Source organism: Hippocampus guttulatus, chromosome 9 (assembly GCF_054856545.1).
Source record: "Hippocampus guttulatus isolate MCC_2025c chromosome 9, RoL_Hgut_1.0, whole genome shotgun sequence".
Lineage (NCBI taxonomy): Eukaryota > Metazoa > Chordata > Actinopteri > Syngnathiformes > Syngnathidae > Hippocampus > Hippocampus guttulatus.
The window spans coordinates 5,708,685-5,726,381 of NC_141269.1; the positions used below are offsets into that span (position 1 = coordinate 5,708,685).

Consider the following 17,697-nt stretch of genomic DNA (forward strand, 5'->3'; position numbering starts at 1 on the left):
GGATTCTATCCGGAACATCGCTCATTGTCGTGCTCCCAAATTTAGAACAAACGGGCTACATTCTGTCAAGTCACGGAACGTCTCTGAAAATAATTTGGGTTAGAAATTGGAATTAGTCTATTTGCAAGTAGCCCAGACATCCGTTCATCCACCTTTTTTATTTATAGCGCTTGTCCTCAGTGAGGTCAACCTTTTCTCAATCAATGTTGACTTTCTTTCACTTTGCGCCTTCAAATGAAACACAGATGCAATTTTACAGATGCCTTTACAAGTGTGCTGTTATCGTCTATTTACATTTTCCCCGCCAAGTATTGTGCCAAATAATGTGTCAATGCCATATATTGCATATTCATCAACACTAACGTACTACCTGGAGAAAAGGTATTTTGCAACACCCATCCATCCATCCATTTTCTGATCCCCTTAATCCTCACAAGGGTCGCGGGGGGTGCTGGAGCCTATCGCAGGCATCTGGGCAGTAGGCGGGGGACACCCTGAACCACTTGCCAGCCAATCACAGCGCACACAGAGACGAATAACCATCCACGCGCACACCCACACCACAATTATGCACAACCGCCCGTCCTCACATCAGATTGTCTTGTTCGCGTACCTTCCACCCGCCGACCCCCACCCCAACCCCTCCACTCCCTCACCCATGTTATCGCCCCACCTCTCGATCCATTTCATCCGGGAGCCTAAACTCTCCAGATTTCCCCCGTTTGCCTCCTGATTAAGGAGCGAGTGGAGCGCTGCCGCCACCGCCGCCGCCTCCGTCTCCATTCCTCATTCATGTGCTGCCGCGGTAACTGGCCTATTATCTGACAGTTCCACTCCACTGACCTGTCCAATAACAGCTTCCACATCCCTGTAAATGCCCTGGAGAGAATCGCGCGGGGGGAAGTGGGGGACATTGAAAATAAAAGGGGGTGAAAAAGGGACGTGTGTGACTGGATGCGCATTGATGGATAAACCCTGGAGATTGGCCTTGTGTTATAAACATTGACGCCGGGCTAGCAACTCCAAAATCGGGGACTGATGTGAGCCCCTAACCCCCCCCCCCCCCCCCTCCCTCTGGCAAAATGAAAGGCCAAGATTAGAGAGATGATAGCTTTTCAGATTGGAGAGGAGATACTAAAATGAGTTTGCGGAGGTGAGACTCGGGCAGTTAAGCAGCAGATAAATTGATGGCGCTCTCACGCTCCTTCTCTCATCGCCCCCCCCCCTAACCCCCACCCCCACCCCACAACGGCAAGGCAGCCAAATCTATTAAACACCAATGACTTGTTTGTGTAGTGCTCGAAAGGGGAAATAAGGCACCCACTTTGACATAAGGATATCCTTAGGAAGGGTTTTAAAACAGGTGACGGGAAAGTTTATTAATACTTTTTAAAGACTTGACGGTGAAATGCGAATGAGATCCACTGCCTGCCAAATAGTACGCCCACTTTTTAGCTCAACTGGTACCATTTTATAATAAATGGTTTATTGACTAATCAACACTTTATAAAACCTTATGGGTTCTTTTCTTGCCAAATAGTGAGCCGTTTCTTATAAAAGCTGGGTAAAACAGTTTATTGTTGACAAAAGTTTTATCTTGACTGGTCGTCAGCCATTGCTCTCACATTCACGTCGCCGCTGTGCGGGTGACGTAACGCACGCCGCCTGAAGAAACTCTAAACATAGGAACTGAATTTTGCTTCTACCTTGAATAGAACATTGAAGGGATATGTCATAATGACTGCGACTGTCCAACGATAGTATTTATTTATGGTTTACTTATTTATTGTCATTTGAATGAATAAATCTATCATGCAATGATATCTACAGTCAGGTAGTGCAGAAAGGCACTTTAACAGAAGCGTGGGGGGCAAATAAGCGTGCAAATCGTGGGTGCTGATTTTTAAATTCCAAACTAAAACATTTTTTTTTTTAATTAAAAAAGCTTCCATTGAATGGTCACTGAAACCGATCCATAATAAATCAACTCAAACTGGAATTTATGAAAACTGAACATCACTCATCACAAGGACAATGAGCGACTCACCAGTGTGCGCGGCCGTGCGTGTAGAAGAAATAAAAAGGAGGGCAGCGAGCGCAAGGTCTGGGATGTTTTTGGGACGCTCCGAGATGAAAAAGGTGAGAAGGGCCACAGGAACTGTTTCCCATGATCCTGCTTGACCTGACCTGGGCTGGTTGTGTGTAGTCGTTTGCTCGGGGCTTAAGGCCGTAAACAGCAGGCAGAGGTTTGACAGCGCTCGCTCACACACACATTAAAACAGGCCGCAGACACTTGACCGAACACATGGGATGTTCTCGACACCCATGAATCATACGCTGACTCTGAAGTCCAACCGGGGTGCGCGCGCGGGCGTTTTGATATGCGGGTGACAGCTCCGTCCGTGACGAACCTTGGAACAATCAAGTTTGATCGACACGAGGATGAAAGTAAAGTGCTGAGATTCGTAGACGGTTTGGATGGCTTTCAACTTTAGAGCGGAGCGCTTTGCGGCGGCAAGGTGGTAAAGTGATGAGCACATTTGCACCACCATAAGAGGATCCAGGTTTGAATCTCAGCTCAGCATTCTAGAGAGGGCAAGACATTTCCAAGAGCCAAATCAATCCTTTTCCGGGATGAAACAAGCCGGCCTGCAACGCAGCTGGCCGAACTATTGCCCTTGAAAAGTCCTCCTTGAAAATGAATTTAGGACAATGTCCGACGTTCGTCCTCCTCTGTCTGATCAACCAATCAGAGAATGGAAGAATGCCGACATCACTCCAAGCCACAGGTGTCAAACTCAAGGCCCGGGGGCCAGATCTGGCCCACCACATCATTTTATGTGGCCCGCAAAAGCAGCTCAAACATGTCAACTTCCATGATGCTTTCTAAAATGTCGACCAAATTTCTAATTTTCACATGTAAAATAAATAAGAGATATATTCTAAGCATATACTTTTTACCAAACCCCTCATGACAGCAACTTAAACAATAGTTGAATCAACAGTTATTCTTGACTTCTATATATGGTTTCAGTTATAACAGCCCTCCAATTGAAACACTAACTAAAATGTGGCCCGCGACAAAAATGAGTTTGACTCCCCTGCTCTAAGCCTTTGCGAAGGCCATTATTTTCTGTATTTGAAATGTGATTGGATAAAAAAGCAACAACTAAAATAGATAAATAAATAAATAAACCGCATGTGACACGGGCCCACATTACTAATTCTGAAGGCCTCGGGCAGGTTACATTAACATGGCAACACAGTGAAAATGAAATCTGATTCGAGAAAAAAAAAATTCTAACATGCTGACAAGCCAAGAGACACACTCAGAAATGACAATAATAGACCGTTAGGGATAAATCAAGACAATTTCGCCCGAGTTGTAAATGTAGGTCAGTGCTTTTGATAGCGTTTAGGCCCGCAAAGGCCTTGCTGGCCTTGACCGCCACGCTAATGGTGCTAAATTCACAGAAGAAGAAATTATCCAAAGGTGGGACTGGTTGTTCATCTATAAGTATCCAACATCGACCAGAGAACAATCTGAGGCGAATCCCGCTTCACACTCACATTTACACCGACGGACAATTTCAAAGCTTCAACCTAACAGGCACGTTTGGAGGATGCTTCGGAGGCCGCTGGTCGGAAAATCCTTCTTATTTAGCGGGAGATGACGAGACAAAAATTCCACTTCAAAGACTTTCGAGAAGGGTGGAATTTTCTTCCATTTGCCCTGGTCGCGACCGGGCCGCCCCGATACCTTTGTTCTAATTGGGTTATCATGTAATCCTGTGCTCCTCAATGTGACCTTTTCCCTGTCTTTTACGCTTGTCATGTTTACTTCGCTCTCCCCTCACCATGTCTTAACACCAGGCGCATTTGCCATCAATCCCCCACACTTTCCAATCATTGATCCATTCAAACCTATCGCCCGTCCCCAACTTTCCCCTATAAAACGTCCCAGCTTCTCTCTCACCAGCACCCCCCCCCTTCCCTTTTTCTCCCTTTCGCTCTCTTTAGGGGGAGTCATTGAGTGTGTAATCACTTGGTTACGCTGTGTCAGTCTGCGTCTGAACCCGCCATCTGTCCTCTGGGTTTCCGTCTGGGACTATACACGCACACGCGCGCGCACAGACACACACACACACACACGCGCGCGCACTACACAGAGAGAGCACAAACATACAGACGTGCACAGTCGAGCCAAGCTCATTCACACCACGACATGATGACAGCTGTATCAGCAGCCTATTGACATGAGCTGTCGGAGGGGCAGTGACTAACATGACACATCATGACATGTACCCGTCTTCTGAATGCGCAGACACACATGCGCACACACACACTCACGCACACGCATACGAACACACGCACAGACCCCTGCACACACATGTGCCAACTGCAGCTCATGCAAGCACATTATGAGCAATGACAACGATCACACGCATGGTTTTGAATGCTTAGTTCAAACCATATACTGTATATATTTTTTTCGACTCTGATCATTTGATATTTGTTTATGTTTGTATAGAATTAGTTTCATCAGCTATTTGCCAATTGTAAAGATGCTCACGGACTCGACTACTTTTTATATACATTGCATTTGGAACACATTTTCATGTTTTTAGAGTATGCTATAGCAAGTATAATATCGCCCTCAAAATAATCTGATTTTGACTTATTTTTTTTGTTTGTTTGTTTTGCCTCAAACAACTCCTCAGTATGCTGGCCACCTCTACTAAAATCGGCTACATCCTTAGTCAAAAAAGATCAGTCAATTCTACCCCTTACTATTAAATATAATATAATCAGTATCTGAGTCATGGTCGGGTCTAGGCAGGGGCAAGAGGGGGGCCTGGCCTCCCTCAAATAAATGTGTGTATGTATAACACTGTGCACAGTGCAGAGGTCGTGGGTTCGATCCCAGCTCCGGCCTTCCTGTGTGGAGTTTGCATGTTCTCCCCGTGCCTGCGTGGCTTTTCTCCGGGTACTCAAGTTTCCTCCCACAGTCCAAAAACATGAATGGCAGGCTGGTTGAACACTCTAAATTGTCCCCTCGGAGTGAGTGTGAGCGCGGATGGTTGTTCGTCTCTGTATGCCCTGCGATTGGCTGGCAACCGGTTCAGGATGTCCCTCTGCAACTGCCCGAAGACAGCTGGGATAGGCTCCAGCATCCCCCGCGACTCTTGCGAGGATATAGTGGATCAGAAAATGGATGGATGGATGGATCTCATGCGCCATATACGGACGGGCGTGTGGAGTTGATTTTGACCTCAAATTACCAGATGTGCTTCCATGCCCAGTTTATGAAGGCGAGAGGCAGACTGGAGGAAGTAAAGGACAAAAGCTTGGTCTCCCAACTAGTTACGTGCAAGTTTAAGATGGAGTACGCGCATCATGCAACAGTCACAGCTGGAACAAATGTTGCCTTTTAGCATGGCGTGTACGAGTGTCTGAAGAGACAACCAAAGGAGACAGAAGTGGGCCGACAGTTGTGTTCGATAAAAGAACAAAAGCGAAGCGGAGGCAATAAATTTGCTCGCGCTCCGCGGCGAGGCGAGACGAAGAATAGGAGCATAACAAACCAATTGTACCTCGTCGCCGTCGTGCGGGAGTGAAGAGGCATCGGTGCATGAAATGGTCTATTATGATAAGAATTAAACAGGTTTATCAAGATGAGATCAAGAATGAGAAAAGGCGTGATAAGAACTAAAATACCGGCGGTGCGAACGCGGCAGCACGATCGCGTGGCCCGATACGTCGTCAAGGTTTCGCATCAGTGCTAGCGAGGCCGTTTGAAAAGTCTTTTGAGTGCAGCTTTGATCACATTAAGGAAGAAGTTTCTTCGTTTTCGTCGTTTTATTGCAAAGTTTGACAACTTTTACGCTCATTGGCCATGATATTAGAAACCAGAAGTCATTAGCGGTGTATGAAAATCCCCAGACGCATTGTGAGAACACGCAAACTTGCCGGATTCAAACCCACGACCTCCGAACTGTGAGGATGTGCCAACCATTAATCCACCACGTCGACGACACCGAGCAATATTAATATTAGAAATGATAAAAGTTGTGTCACATTTGTCAATTAATTTGGGCATCACATTGACTGGAACAGAGGTCACTATTTGAGGAAAAAGTATTTTAGTATTTATGGGGGTGAGAAAGAAAAATCCAATGAATTGTGGTGGACACGCTCCAAAAACAGTTGGGTAAAAAAAATAACCCAATATAAGTCAAAAAGGGGGGTTAAATAACCCAAAAAGTTGGGCCGGTCCTTTTTCACCCTTACTGGGTTATTTTTGACTGTTTTTAAAGCATCATTAGCTCTTTAGCATTGTTGTTTGTCGTCAAGTTTGCGTGCGTGCGTGCGTGTGTGTGAGAGAGAGAGAGAGTGTGCGTGCATACGTGTGATAGATTGTCTCTGACTCGAACCACTCAGCCAAGCAAGTCCCGCTGGTTACCGGGGGCAACCCTGTAAATCTGACATTATGGGCTGTTGACAGGAGAAGCTGTTGTTATCATAACCTGCAATAACTTACAGGAAACACAAACACACACACACACAAAAACAAACACACACAAATACAGTCTGGAGTGTTTGCTATGACAGGAATGTAACGTTACACGCACAAGCGGACATTTAGACACACATACACAGGTATCTGGAGATAATGTGTATTTACGGTACAGCTCAGTAGTGTGTGTGTGTGTGTGTGTGTGTGTGTGTGTGTGTGTGTGTGTGTTTGGGGTCCGGGCTACTGCTGTCAGCAAGAGGGATGTGATAGAGTGAAGTGATGAGTGTGGGAAACCATGCGATGAGCGGGTCACAGGAAACAAGATATCATACCTGACCCTCTTTAATCCTCACCGTGAAATGATCTACACACACGCACGCACACGCACACACACACAAGACAAAACTATGCGAGCATGCTCCACAAATATTTTTCTTTCAGTTTTCATGTTTATGGTTTCAAACAAACAAATCTGGGTTTTCCAGCAGAAATGCTGATGAGGCCCATTAGCGTCCGTGGATCAGCGACAAAGGCACACACTCACATGAAGGAGGCGGAGGAGGTCAAAAAAGGTCCGGGAGGGAGACGCAAAAAAAAACAAAACAACGGGAACGAGAATGAGGAGACAAGATGGCAGCAGAGCAGGATATTATTTCACGCGGCTATTACATATAATGAAGCGACGACAGAGGGAGTCCTAAGTCAAGCGAGCGCACGATGGATCACATGCAAATGTATTCAAATGCACACGCTCCGCGCCGCTTGTATGTCATTCGGAAAGCAAAGTATCCAAAGAAGGCCATGGAATTATGGCTCCTGAAAATAAGCAATGGCTGTATTTATTAAGGAATTAATGGCATCAAATAAAATAATTTCATGTTTTATTCATTTGGGTTCCTGGACAGAAAAAAAAAAACGGCATATTCGCTGATGTGATTTATTTGCGATGTTAGAAAGCAATTATGGGTTACTCGGTCCGTGCATTGTATTGAGATGAAATCAGAAAATGGATGCTTGAAAGAGTTGAAAGACAGAGATATGGCAGGATGTCAAATCTCCTGATGGCAAATGTTCCTCAATGACAATTTTAGTTTATATACCAATTGCAGCATTCAGGAAAACTAATCCTTCAGTCAAAATTTGCAGGTTGAACATGAAGAAGAAGGAAAAAAAATAGAACTTTGACCTTAGATTCTTAAAAAAAAATTGGTTAAATGACGTCTAATGTCAATAGAAATCTTGCTTTAACATATAGAAGAAGCCCTGAAAATGGGTCGGTTGGTGGAAAATATGACAATTTGACGTCTTGGTTCAGACATGCTTGAGTCAGTAAGAGTACCCCCCAAAAAAAAAAGAAAAAATCAGATACTTAATCCTAATTTCCAAAAATTAAATGTAATCAGGCGGCCCAGTGGTCCAGTGGTTAGCCCGTTGACCTCACAGTGCAGAGGTACCGGGTTCAATTCCAGCTCCGGCCTCCCTGTGTGGAGTTTGCATGTTCTCCTCGGGCCTGCATGGGTTTTCTCCGGGTACAGTATTCCGGTTTTCTCCCACATTCCAAAAATATGCAAGGCAGGCTGATTGAACCCTCAAAATTGTCCCTAGGTGTTGAGTGTTTTTAATGTGAAGATTTTTATGGCAAAAAAACAAAAATTGTTGAGTATTGTGTAAAAAGTAAACTACAGTTCTTGAACTACTTTTCTGAAGTTATGAATGCACAGCAAAACCAAAATAACCGCCGAAAGCTCATGTATGATAGTAATTAATAAAGACGAAAACCAAGGACATTTTTTTTACTGTAATTATAGTTATTTTGTTAAGTTTTATAAACGTAAAATGTAGTTTCAGTTTCGTTTTTTCAGATTTCTATAATCACCTTGTTCCACAAAAACGCTGTCCTGCAGCACAGTAAACGAACAAACTGCGCAGATCTCACGTCCATAACAAACCTTGTCCTCAAATGTTCAAGTCACCCGTGCGGCCACCGTCACCCTGGTGAACGAGAGGTCTGCGGCGTCCGCGCCGGCTTGTCAGGTGGTAGCGGCGCTGACCTTTTGTGTCGTAGCGGCGGCTTCATGAAGGGAAGCGGCACACAAAGAGCTCCATTAACTGGGAAAGCAGATATAATGGGGAAACAAGATGGGCCTTTAAAGGGGAACAGGACAGGCTGTCAGCATGCATAATGTAACAGTCGTGTTAAAACAACACGCGCGCGCGCGCACCCGTGAACGCACAGAACCACATACGAGGCCCACGTTATTAATTCTCTCGGTGAAATATGAAATATTCTACGCGCACATTTCTCCAGCAAGGATGGGAATCATTGTTGTGTGTAATTATGAAGACAATGTTCAGAGGGATTATCAAAGAAGTGAGGGCGAGATAAGGAAGCGGCAGATGAAGAGGGTGCGGGCACGAGAAGAAAGGCAGCGAAGGACGGTGGCGGGGGTTTGGGGGGGGGGGGGGGGGGCAAAGAAAGGAAGGCCGACGAAAAGAGAGAGAGAGAGAGAGAGAAGGGGGGAGAGATTACCTCTCCTCTATTTGCGGAGCTATCGTTCCCCTCTCCCGCCTCCCTGCTTCCGTCTCTGGCTGTATTAGCATGATAAAGACGTGGCGGAATAGGGCAGCCGGCAGGTCTTTGGACACGCAGACAATGCTATCGCCCGAGCAGGCGTCTGGAGCGCGGGGAACAGCCACCGCGGGGACCCTGCGAGGCAACGGCACAACAAACACAAGCGCCGAGCACGCATGTAGTCGCCGATACAAAGCCGGGTGGACGCGCACAAACATGTCAACACGCACAGACGCACAAACACACACAGAGTGGGGCGCGTGTGGATTAGAGTGCCCAGGAGGATTTCAACATAAAGAGGTAACACGTAGTGAAAGAAAGTCGCCATGTTTACATCCGTGCACTTTGATCGTGGTATTATCTGTCGTTATATCAGGACGGTTGATACTGGGGATGAACCGAGATGAGTACTCGTACTTACATTTCAGTCGTCGCCAATTACAGATATTTGAAAATCTGATGATGTCTTGCAATTTGGATGAAAATCTGAATCAAATATTTTTCAAAAGCACAAACTTTTCTTGGTATAAATTTCAATCAAACATAACACCTTGGACACACAAAATCTCAGATTGTTCAAAAGACCATTTTGATTGAACATTTAAACTGAAACTTCTCACACGTGAAATAATGCCGCAGTCATGTCCATAAATAAAGGGACGTCGAGACAGTTGTCACGATCTTCATTTTCGTGTCAGGGCAAGTCTCGTTTCCCATGGCTGGGACTTGATAGGCATTATACCTCTGGCAATATAGTGACAAAAATTAGATGAGGTTTTGGGTCGTCGAAAGCAGGTCTAAGTGTTGGCGCGGGAGTTGTCACGCGATGTTGATGGACTTGATTGATGCGCAGGCTGGCAGATTCTGCGCTTGGCGGACGTGCCTGGTGGATGTCAGTGTAATTCATTCAGACACTTTGTCATAACAAGAGTGTGACAATCCATCCGAACCACTGTAGAAATCTATTCACTGAATGAATTAATATTATCATCTTAAAAGTACAGTGGTACCTCTACTTACGAAGTTTATTGGTTCCGGAAGAAATTTCATAACTAGAAAATTTTGTAAGTAGAGACGTGTTTTCCATGTTAATGCCCTAATTCGTTCCAAACCCCCCAAAATGCAGACAAAAATGTTTCCTAAAGGATAGAAATGCATCAAAATATGTAACAAATACATGTTACAATTACATTATTGCACAATGAATGAGAGTTGTGCATAATGCAAAAAACAAACGAATAGAGTAAAGAATAAAAATGTTGGTCATTTAACTTTGAACTGCGCCCTTATCGTTTTTTGCCCTCTTTAGTTCATGTTCTCTCCCAGAAGTGGTTTTTGCCGGGCGTTTTGTAAAGAACTGATCCATGGATGTTTGCTTTTGTCGGCTTTTAACAATAATTCGAAAATGTCCAAGGCAAACATCAGCATAGTGAATGATGGCCGGACTGGTGAACACTTTTTCTGGGTGATTCACATTTACATAAAACTATTGGAACGCCTCATGGCCCGAGGGGCGAATAACGAAGACGCTGCATAGACACATATCTATCTATATATCTACACTCATCGACACATACAGTAGATGTCCCTTTTATCCAATGGGATGCCAGGAAGATGCTCGATAATAGCCAATGGCAGAGCACCTATAAGTATGTTGCGTACAGGAAATTCGGGGCTGCGAGTAACGCATGTGTATTTTTACCTTTCTTATTTTGAAATTTCTTTCGTAACAAGAGGCAATATTTTCCTGTTACGTAACTTGAAAATTTCATATAAAGAGACATTCGTAAGTAGAGGTACCAATGTTTTTGAATAGCTGCCCCTTGCTGTATGACTCCTGTGTGTTTTTAACCAAATCGGACGCTCTTTGTAAGTTTGGGCATCCCTGCACCAGACACGTCAACCAGCAATCATTTCCATTCGCAACGCCCAATCCCCACCTGGACGAAATTCAATGAGGCGTCCAAATTAAAGAAAGGGGCATCCATTTTAACAGACACTGGCTATATATCGACAGTCGAAGTGAAGCAGCGTGCGCTCATAGCGTATTTCCGAATGCACTCACGATTAAGGAGCTCTGCTGCTCTGGGTCTCGCTTGCTGTAAAATAAATCTCCCCCCAAAAATCTGACTTATACTTTGGAGTGACTTATATGTTGTTGTTGTTTTTTCTTCTTCGGGGTACTTTTTTTTGGGACTGGTGCAACTTATACTCTGACGCGATTTAAAGTCCGATAAAGACGGTAATCTATTCCTAAAAGTGTTAGAGCCCAATGCAAGTCTTCCTTCTACTCTTCCTCAGCTGAGTATCTGCTCTGGGTACATCATTAAACTGCTTGTCTGCTAATCAGTGACACACACACACACACACACACGCACACACACACAGGCGCTCACAAACGGATGGAGCTTCTTCAGAGCTCTGGAACATTCTCCGGGTCAGGCTCGGAGCCACGGGCCCTGTGGGACGCCGGGCCACCCCACCGCTTGAGTGTCGGGTTGGGGCACGGCTCCAGACTTCAGGCTCGTGATGAGCACACACACACACGCACGCACGCATACACACACACAGTTGCAGTCCATGTGTAAACATACTGTACACACCATCACGGATGACGGCGAGTGCATGAGCCTATGACGGCCATCCAAGCGTAACACACACACACTGTAAAAACACAAGGAACTGTACAAACAGCACACACATGAGCGAGAACGGACGCGCACCAGAGAATTCCATCTCACGGTGACAAAAGCCTCATTGACTGTCAATCGTCAAGGATAGCAACAATAGTAGCATGGTTACATTTTACACAGTATAAATAAGTCAAGTGAAAACACTACGGCTACATTTACACTATGTTCCCGGCGGCTTCATAAGATAAGATAACCTTTATTAGTCTCGCAATGGAGAAATTCCAGATTCACAGCAGCAAAGTTATGAAAGGAAGAAGTAGAACAACAAAATATAGGAGCTGCTGGAAAGGCAGCCACTCTCGCGGCGCCATTTTGAAGTCAAAATAACAAAAATAATACAACACAACACATAGGACACAGACAGTCGTGCAATCTTCACCACTTTTCTGCATACACTTTGTTCTCTTCATGCATGTAATAACAAAATATATGTAAGCGAGGGTCCACTTGGGGTCGTCATTCTCTCGTTCTAAAGTACTTTAGTATCTGTGATTGTGTCTGTGTCATTTTCAATTAAAGCAAGTAATTTTAAGGGATGCTAATTGAAGCCTTAATTTAAAAAGCAAATCCAATTAAAGAGTATTTTAAAGATCCGTGGAGATCCTGTTGAATGACAGTTCGGTATGTTAAAATGTTTAATGCTGGAAATTACCTGTACAGTTAATAAAGGACTATTTCAATTTTGATGTGCCAAAAATAATGACACGTGGGTTAGGTTACAAAATGTGATGCTCATGAATCTGGACGAATTAGATGTGTTTAAAAAAAAAACAGTATTTAATTAATCGGCAATTAAATAATTGAAGAAACGTCACGAAAAAACAAAACAATGCGAGAAAATGAGTCATATTTGAACCGCAAGCTGTTAGCTATTAATTAAACAGATGCTCCAAACGTACAATAAAACTGTTCAACATTATCCTTAAAAGATGTTTAACTCCTGTGCTGTGTGCTGCCAAGCAACAAAATACAGCACTTAGGTATAAAGCAACGCAATGATCCTCAATAAAGTATCTTACGTCGAACAAATGAACTGAACAGGCTATGGGCGTTGCTAATTAGCCTCCAGGGGTAGGCCAAGGATGAAACCTCACTGGACAAGTGTTTCAAAACATTCAAACAATAATAACCATGAGCATGAATATTTTCCACGTAAATCACAACAGACCAGTTTTGAAACACAACTGTACTACAGCTAGCTAAAGCTAAATAGATGAATGTACAACTAGGTTCTCAAACAATCACAGTATTAGCAATATTTTTGTCACTTGCTGGTACACAAAGGCCTTCCATACACATATTTCATCGTCACAAATAAATAGTGTACACACACTTACACACATACCTGTCCATCAGCTGCAAGATAAACTCATCTTTCCCGCAGGGCGTTGACGGTGATGGGCAAGCAGAGGATGGCGTCGACCTCCTGTGCCCTCTCCATTTAATGATGTCATTGTGCGCCTGATGGGGAGGAAGATACGCAGACGTCAAAAGGAAGAAGAGCGAGGGGTGGCGAGAGGGAATTCACGGTCAGCGCATCAGTGTGTATCACAATTCAGAGTGAAATTTTGTGTAGCGGAAAGCTATACTATGTGTCAGATTTATTTGCATTTTTTGGGCATTGATAGCTCTTGCGGTTAGCGTGCTAACCTGATAGCTTAGTCAGATTAAAATGGAAGGATGGATTTTCGAAATGGATAAAGTATTATGGAAAATGTTTATGTCATGTGTTGTGTTTATTATTTTACTTTGTGTTAATTGTTTTGTAAAGCACCTTATTACAGCTATTGTGAAGGTGCTATATAAATCAGAATGTATTGTATTGCATTGTAAAATTTTTAATTTTACAATTTTTTAAAGGAAAATATGTTAGTATATACGTATATCGTTAGCGGATTATAAAATTGCCTTCACGGCGATCTATAGAGCTAATTTAAGGGTAGTTAAAGCTAATTTGTGTCATGGGTGTTTTTGCAATTTTTCAAAAATAAATATAATCAATTCAATTACGATTTTCAAAAACGCAGTATTTGTAAGTGCATCATCCTTGCCCTAGCGAGCAAAATTTGAATACATTGATTTCTCTGGGTCGTTTTCACCTTATTTTCTGTCTCTACGGGGAAAATGACAGTTTTTATACAGACACATATACAGTATCCGCGTGTACAAGTCTGTATGCCTGGTGCGCAATAAACACGCAGTGGTAAACAAATAAGTCGAAACTCAGAGATGAGGCTGAAAAGCACACTTTTGGACCGAGGAGGGAACAGACTGCTTTATTCCTGTGATGACGTCTATTCTCGTCACGACGTCCCTGCAATCGGCATTTTAGATGCGGGGCAAACTCATTCATGTAAACGGGTCATTCGGAATGTTTCCGAAACGCAATTTCCACCTTAACTCAAATATTGACTGCATGTAAATGTAGTCATTGTGTTACCATGGTCACCCCACTGAAAAAGTTTTGGCTCCGCCCCTGGGCGCAGTCTGATCTGCTCAAATGGCCAACTTGCAGAGCATGCCTTGCGTCGATACGAAAATCAGGATACGGCGAAGAGGCACTGTCTACAAAAATATCTTCAGAGCCGGTAAAGGAGCCTGTGGTTCATAGCCCAAGGTTCGTGTGATACGCTCTGGTCCAAGTTACTGATACTTCCAGTGAGTGTATTATGTGTGTGCTTTCTGGACATATGAAAAAGGTAGTAAAGTACGATAAGTGGAGATTTCAACCCTAGCACTTGTCATTTACCACGCACACCGTTTTCTCAACAACACGTATATACACACACACACACAAGATTATCCCTCCCTGATAGGTTGCCGCGTGAACACAACAAGCTTTTCAAGTGTGTCAGATACACAAACATGCTAGAGTGTGAGAGCTGAGTCTAGAGCAGACATTACAGCTGTCATTATCACATGTAAGGGGCTTTAGATTCTCTCTCACAACACACACACACACACACACACACACACACACAGGATAAATACGTTTGTGATGAAGGCTTTTTTCCCAGTGAGACGTGAGGAGCGTCAAGGCTGTTGCAACAAATAAAGTCGCGCATCTCCCAGCTTACCGCCGCCGCACATTAAGCGCCGCACGCGCAGCGCTCCTGCCAATCTGTGGCACAACCTTAATCCATCTTTTATCCTTCCATGCATCTTCTGCTTTCCCTGTCAATCCTCCACTCAGGGTCTCCTTCAACAGCAACCCCCCCAACCTGCCATCCATCCATTTCACCGATCCCCACCATAACATTCAGGTTTTTGTCAGCGAGCCTTTTTAGGGATGACATTGTTGTGTCAGTGAGCTGTGTTGCGGTGAGATGAGACCACACGGTTGATCTCCACAAAATCCCGAAGGAGGAAGAACATCGATGAAATGGACTAGGAGGGTGAAACGGAAATTTCAGTCAAACTACACCTCCACATTTGGACAAAAATCTGCCGGTCGGCGTGATGTTACTCAATACGTCAACACATTTGATAACCTTCAGCTTGGGGAGCATCGACTCCTGTTTTGCTTTTTTTTTTTTTTTTTGTGGTCACCACGGAGTGGGAAAAGTGTGGCCCATTTCAGAGTCCTCGGGTCTTGTGTTCTTGTGGCGGATGCCTCATGGAAATTGAAAGACATCTTTGTCTGTGTTTGAAAAGTTGACGTGAGTGCAGGAAGAGAAAGAAACAGCTGTTGCTTAGTGTCCCACTGGGCACACAATTACTTGTGTTCACCTGGGGGGCAGTGAGTCAGAGTCATGCCACTAATATCGGCCGTCTCTTTTTAAATATACAATAGACGGTACATCAGCCACACATTTGGATACTTTGATGGGTCGCAGAAGTCAATGTATACATTTGACTTAAAATTTAACTGTACATAGGACTGCAGCTATCGAATGTATTGCTATTTGTTTTTTGTTATTGTAAAGTGTCCTTGGGTGTCTTGAAAGGCGCTTATAAATAAAATCTATTATTTGGATATCCTACTCAAAATTCTGTCAAATAATGGAGTGTTTGGATAAAAATACAAATATTTTTGCTTCATGAGAGAATAATGAAGAGAGAGAGGAGAACATTTACAGATGCCACTAAATGATCAAATGGATTTCATTTTTCGAGAATGAATGGGGGGGGGGGGGGGGGTTTGGGACAAATTTAAAATTGAGCATAGCAGAAAACTTTTCTTTTCTAGAAACATTCGACTGTCCCACTGAGGGATGAACATGTGCGACTGGTGACGAAGGCAGCAAAATGCGCGTTCACATCGGGGTTTTTCGGGGTTCATTCAAGGTCGCAGAGCTTCGCCAGACGTTCGCAAGACATTGCTATCAGTTTTTGTTGGGGGGTTAGGGTTTGGTGAAGGTGTGCGACATTGAACAAACCCTGACGAGAGCGCAACATTCGCTACCTTGGCAAACACCCACAAATGTTCACTGTTCAGTGGCATAGCGGCTTAAGTGAGATTCTGCGCTATGAGATGGAGTGACGCTTGAACTACAGTAGCCATTTTACCAGCTAAAATAGCACATTCGAGTAAACCCGGTTGGTCTATAAATTGATGAGTAAGAACTGCAACTTCATCAGGTTGTCAGCATTAAAATGTGCGGTGTCATTTTCACGTATTAAACTGCCTTTGAAAAGTAATCTTCGCAACCCTAGATCAGGCAGCGGCCTAGTGGCTAGCCGCTAGCACTGGCTAAAGCTGCCGTACTATACAATAGCAGCATCATTGATTCGAGTTTTTTTTAGCATCATTAGTTTGCAACTGAACATGATCAGGATTAAAAAGTTCATGCTACAGTGACATCATATCATGAAAGTCGAACAAATATCTAACATCCTGCCAATTTCCCTTTCATGTAAGCATACTCTGAGCTAGATACCCACACTTCCTCTCACCATCAGAGGACTTCAGAAGCATCTTGTGCGGCGATGCCGCAAGGGCAATGTGGCGCTCAAGAGTGGGACGACACATGTGCAACGCACAAACACACATCGGCGTAAAGTGAGCTTGAGCAGTGGGGAACTAATTGTTTCTCGACGAGGCGACCTGAGAGGCACCGGAAGGGAGGATGGGAGCAAATGTGCGAGGGAAACAGGGGAGGCAAGCAAGGAGCTATAAATTTAGGAGGTGGCGGATATTTGCTTTCCACATGGCTTTCCCTTCACAGACAATCGCCGACACTTTATCTCTGATGAGACCACACGCACACACCGTCGTCCGTACGAAAATGAAACCACCTTGACGAGGCTCTCTGCAAAACAAACCACTCAATAACCAACAGCTAATGGAGGCTGCAGGTCAGGCTTCAAAATGAACACACACACACACACACACACACACACACGCCATTGTCTGGCCACTACTTATTAGCGCCCGTGCTAACAGAGTTTATTCATAAGTGACCTTAATTAAGTGGCTAGTGCCATTAGCCGGGCGGCTAAGAGGCTAAGAGCCGGCCATCTGCATGTGAATGTGTGTGGTTTTATGCTAATGGGTTCTCTGAGGTGTGCGGCAGAATACTAAACGAGAGGCTCCATGCGAAGCGGCGCAGGCGGGACAGTTTAGATAAGTTACTCATGAGGGACAAAGACAAAAACAGAGCATAGGACTGGAGGGGCTACTTCAAATGCCCCCCCCCCCCCTCCATTTACATGTACAAATGCAGGCACGCACACACACACAACACCCTGTGTAAGAGGGGGAACATGACTTTTTGTCATTAGCTGTGAAAACAAAGATGTGATCTCATCATGTTCGGAGATAACCAAATAATGATGTCAACATATTCGCAGCAAAACAAATCCAGTTGAACAACAGAGGTTTACCCTGTTGGGTGCCATCATTAAGCCCCCATTCTAGAAAGTTTATTAACAGGTCACCGGTCAACCTTGGATTTGAAATTTGTCACTCCACT

General features: G+C 44.2%; 1 protein-coding gene and 1 non-coding gene across 3 annotated transcripts in view; both read right to left on the bottom strand.

The window, feature by feature from the left end:
- The window catches only part of LOC147200029 (uncharacterized), a 50,835-nt gene that overhangs the window by 9,440 nt on the left and 23,698 nt on the right, over positions 1 to 17,697 (bottom strand). Inside the window, exons 4-6 of one of the 2 annotated variants that reach the window (XR_015101847.1) lie at positions 13,128 to 13,243; positions 9,048 to 9,224; positions 8,467 to 8,626 (exon numbers count right to left, since the gene is read on the bottom strand). Coding sequence is in view for 1 of the 2 variants with exons in the window: in XM_086120297.1 (XP_085976423.1) it covers positions 8,623 to 8,626; positions 9,048 to 9,224; positions 13,128 to 13,243 (297 nt within the window). In the remaining variant the exon portion in view is untranslated. Of the gene's footprint in view, positions 1 to 8,020; positions 8,627 to 9,047; positions 9,225 to 13,127; positions 13,244 to 17,697 lie in introns of those variants that run through there. The other variant, XM_086120297.1, reaches the window with a different exon arrangement.
- On the bottom strand, positions 16,550 to 16,626 carry LOC147200030 (small nucleolar RNA SNORD36). The gene has a single exon (XR_015101942.1). It is a non-coding gene; the product is annotated as a small nucleolar RNA SNORD36 (small nucleolar RNA).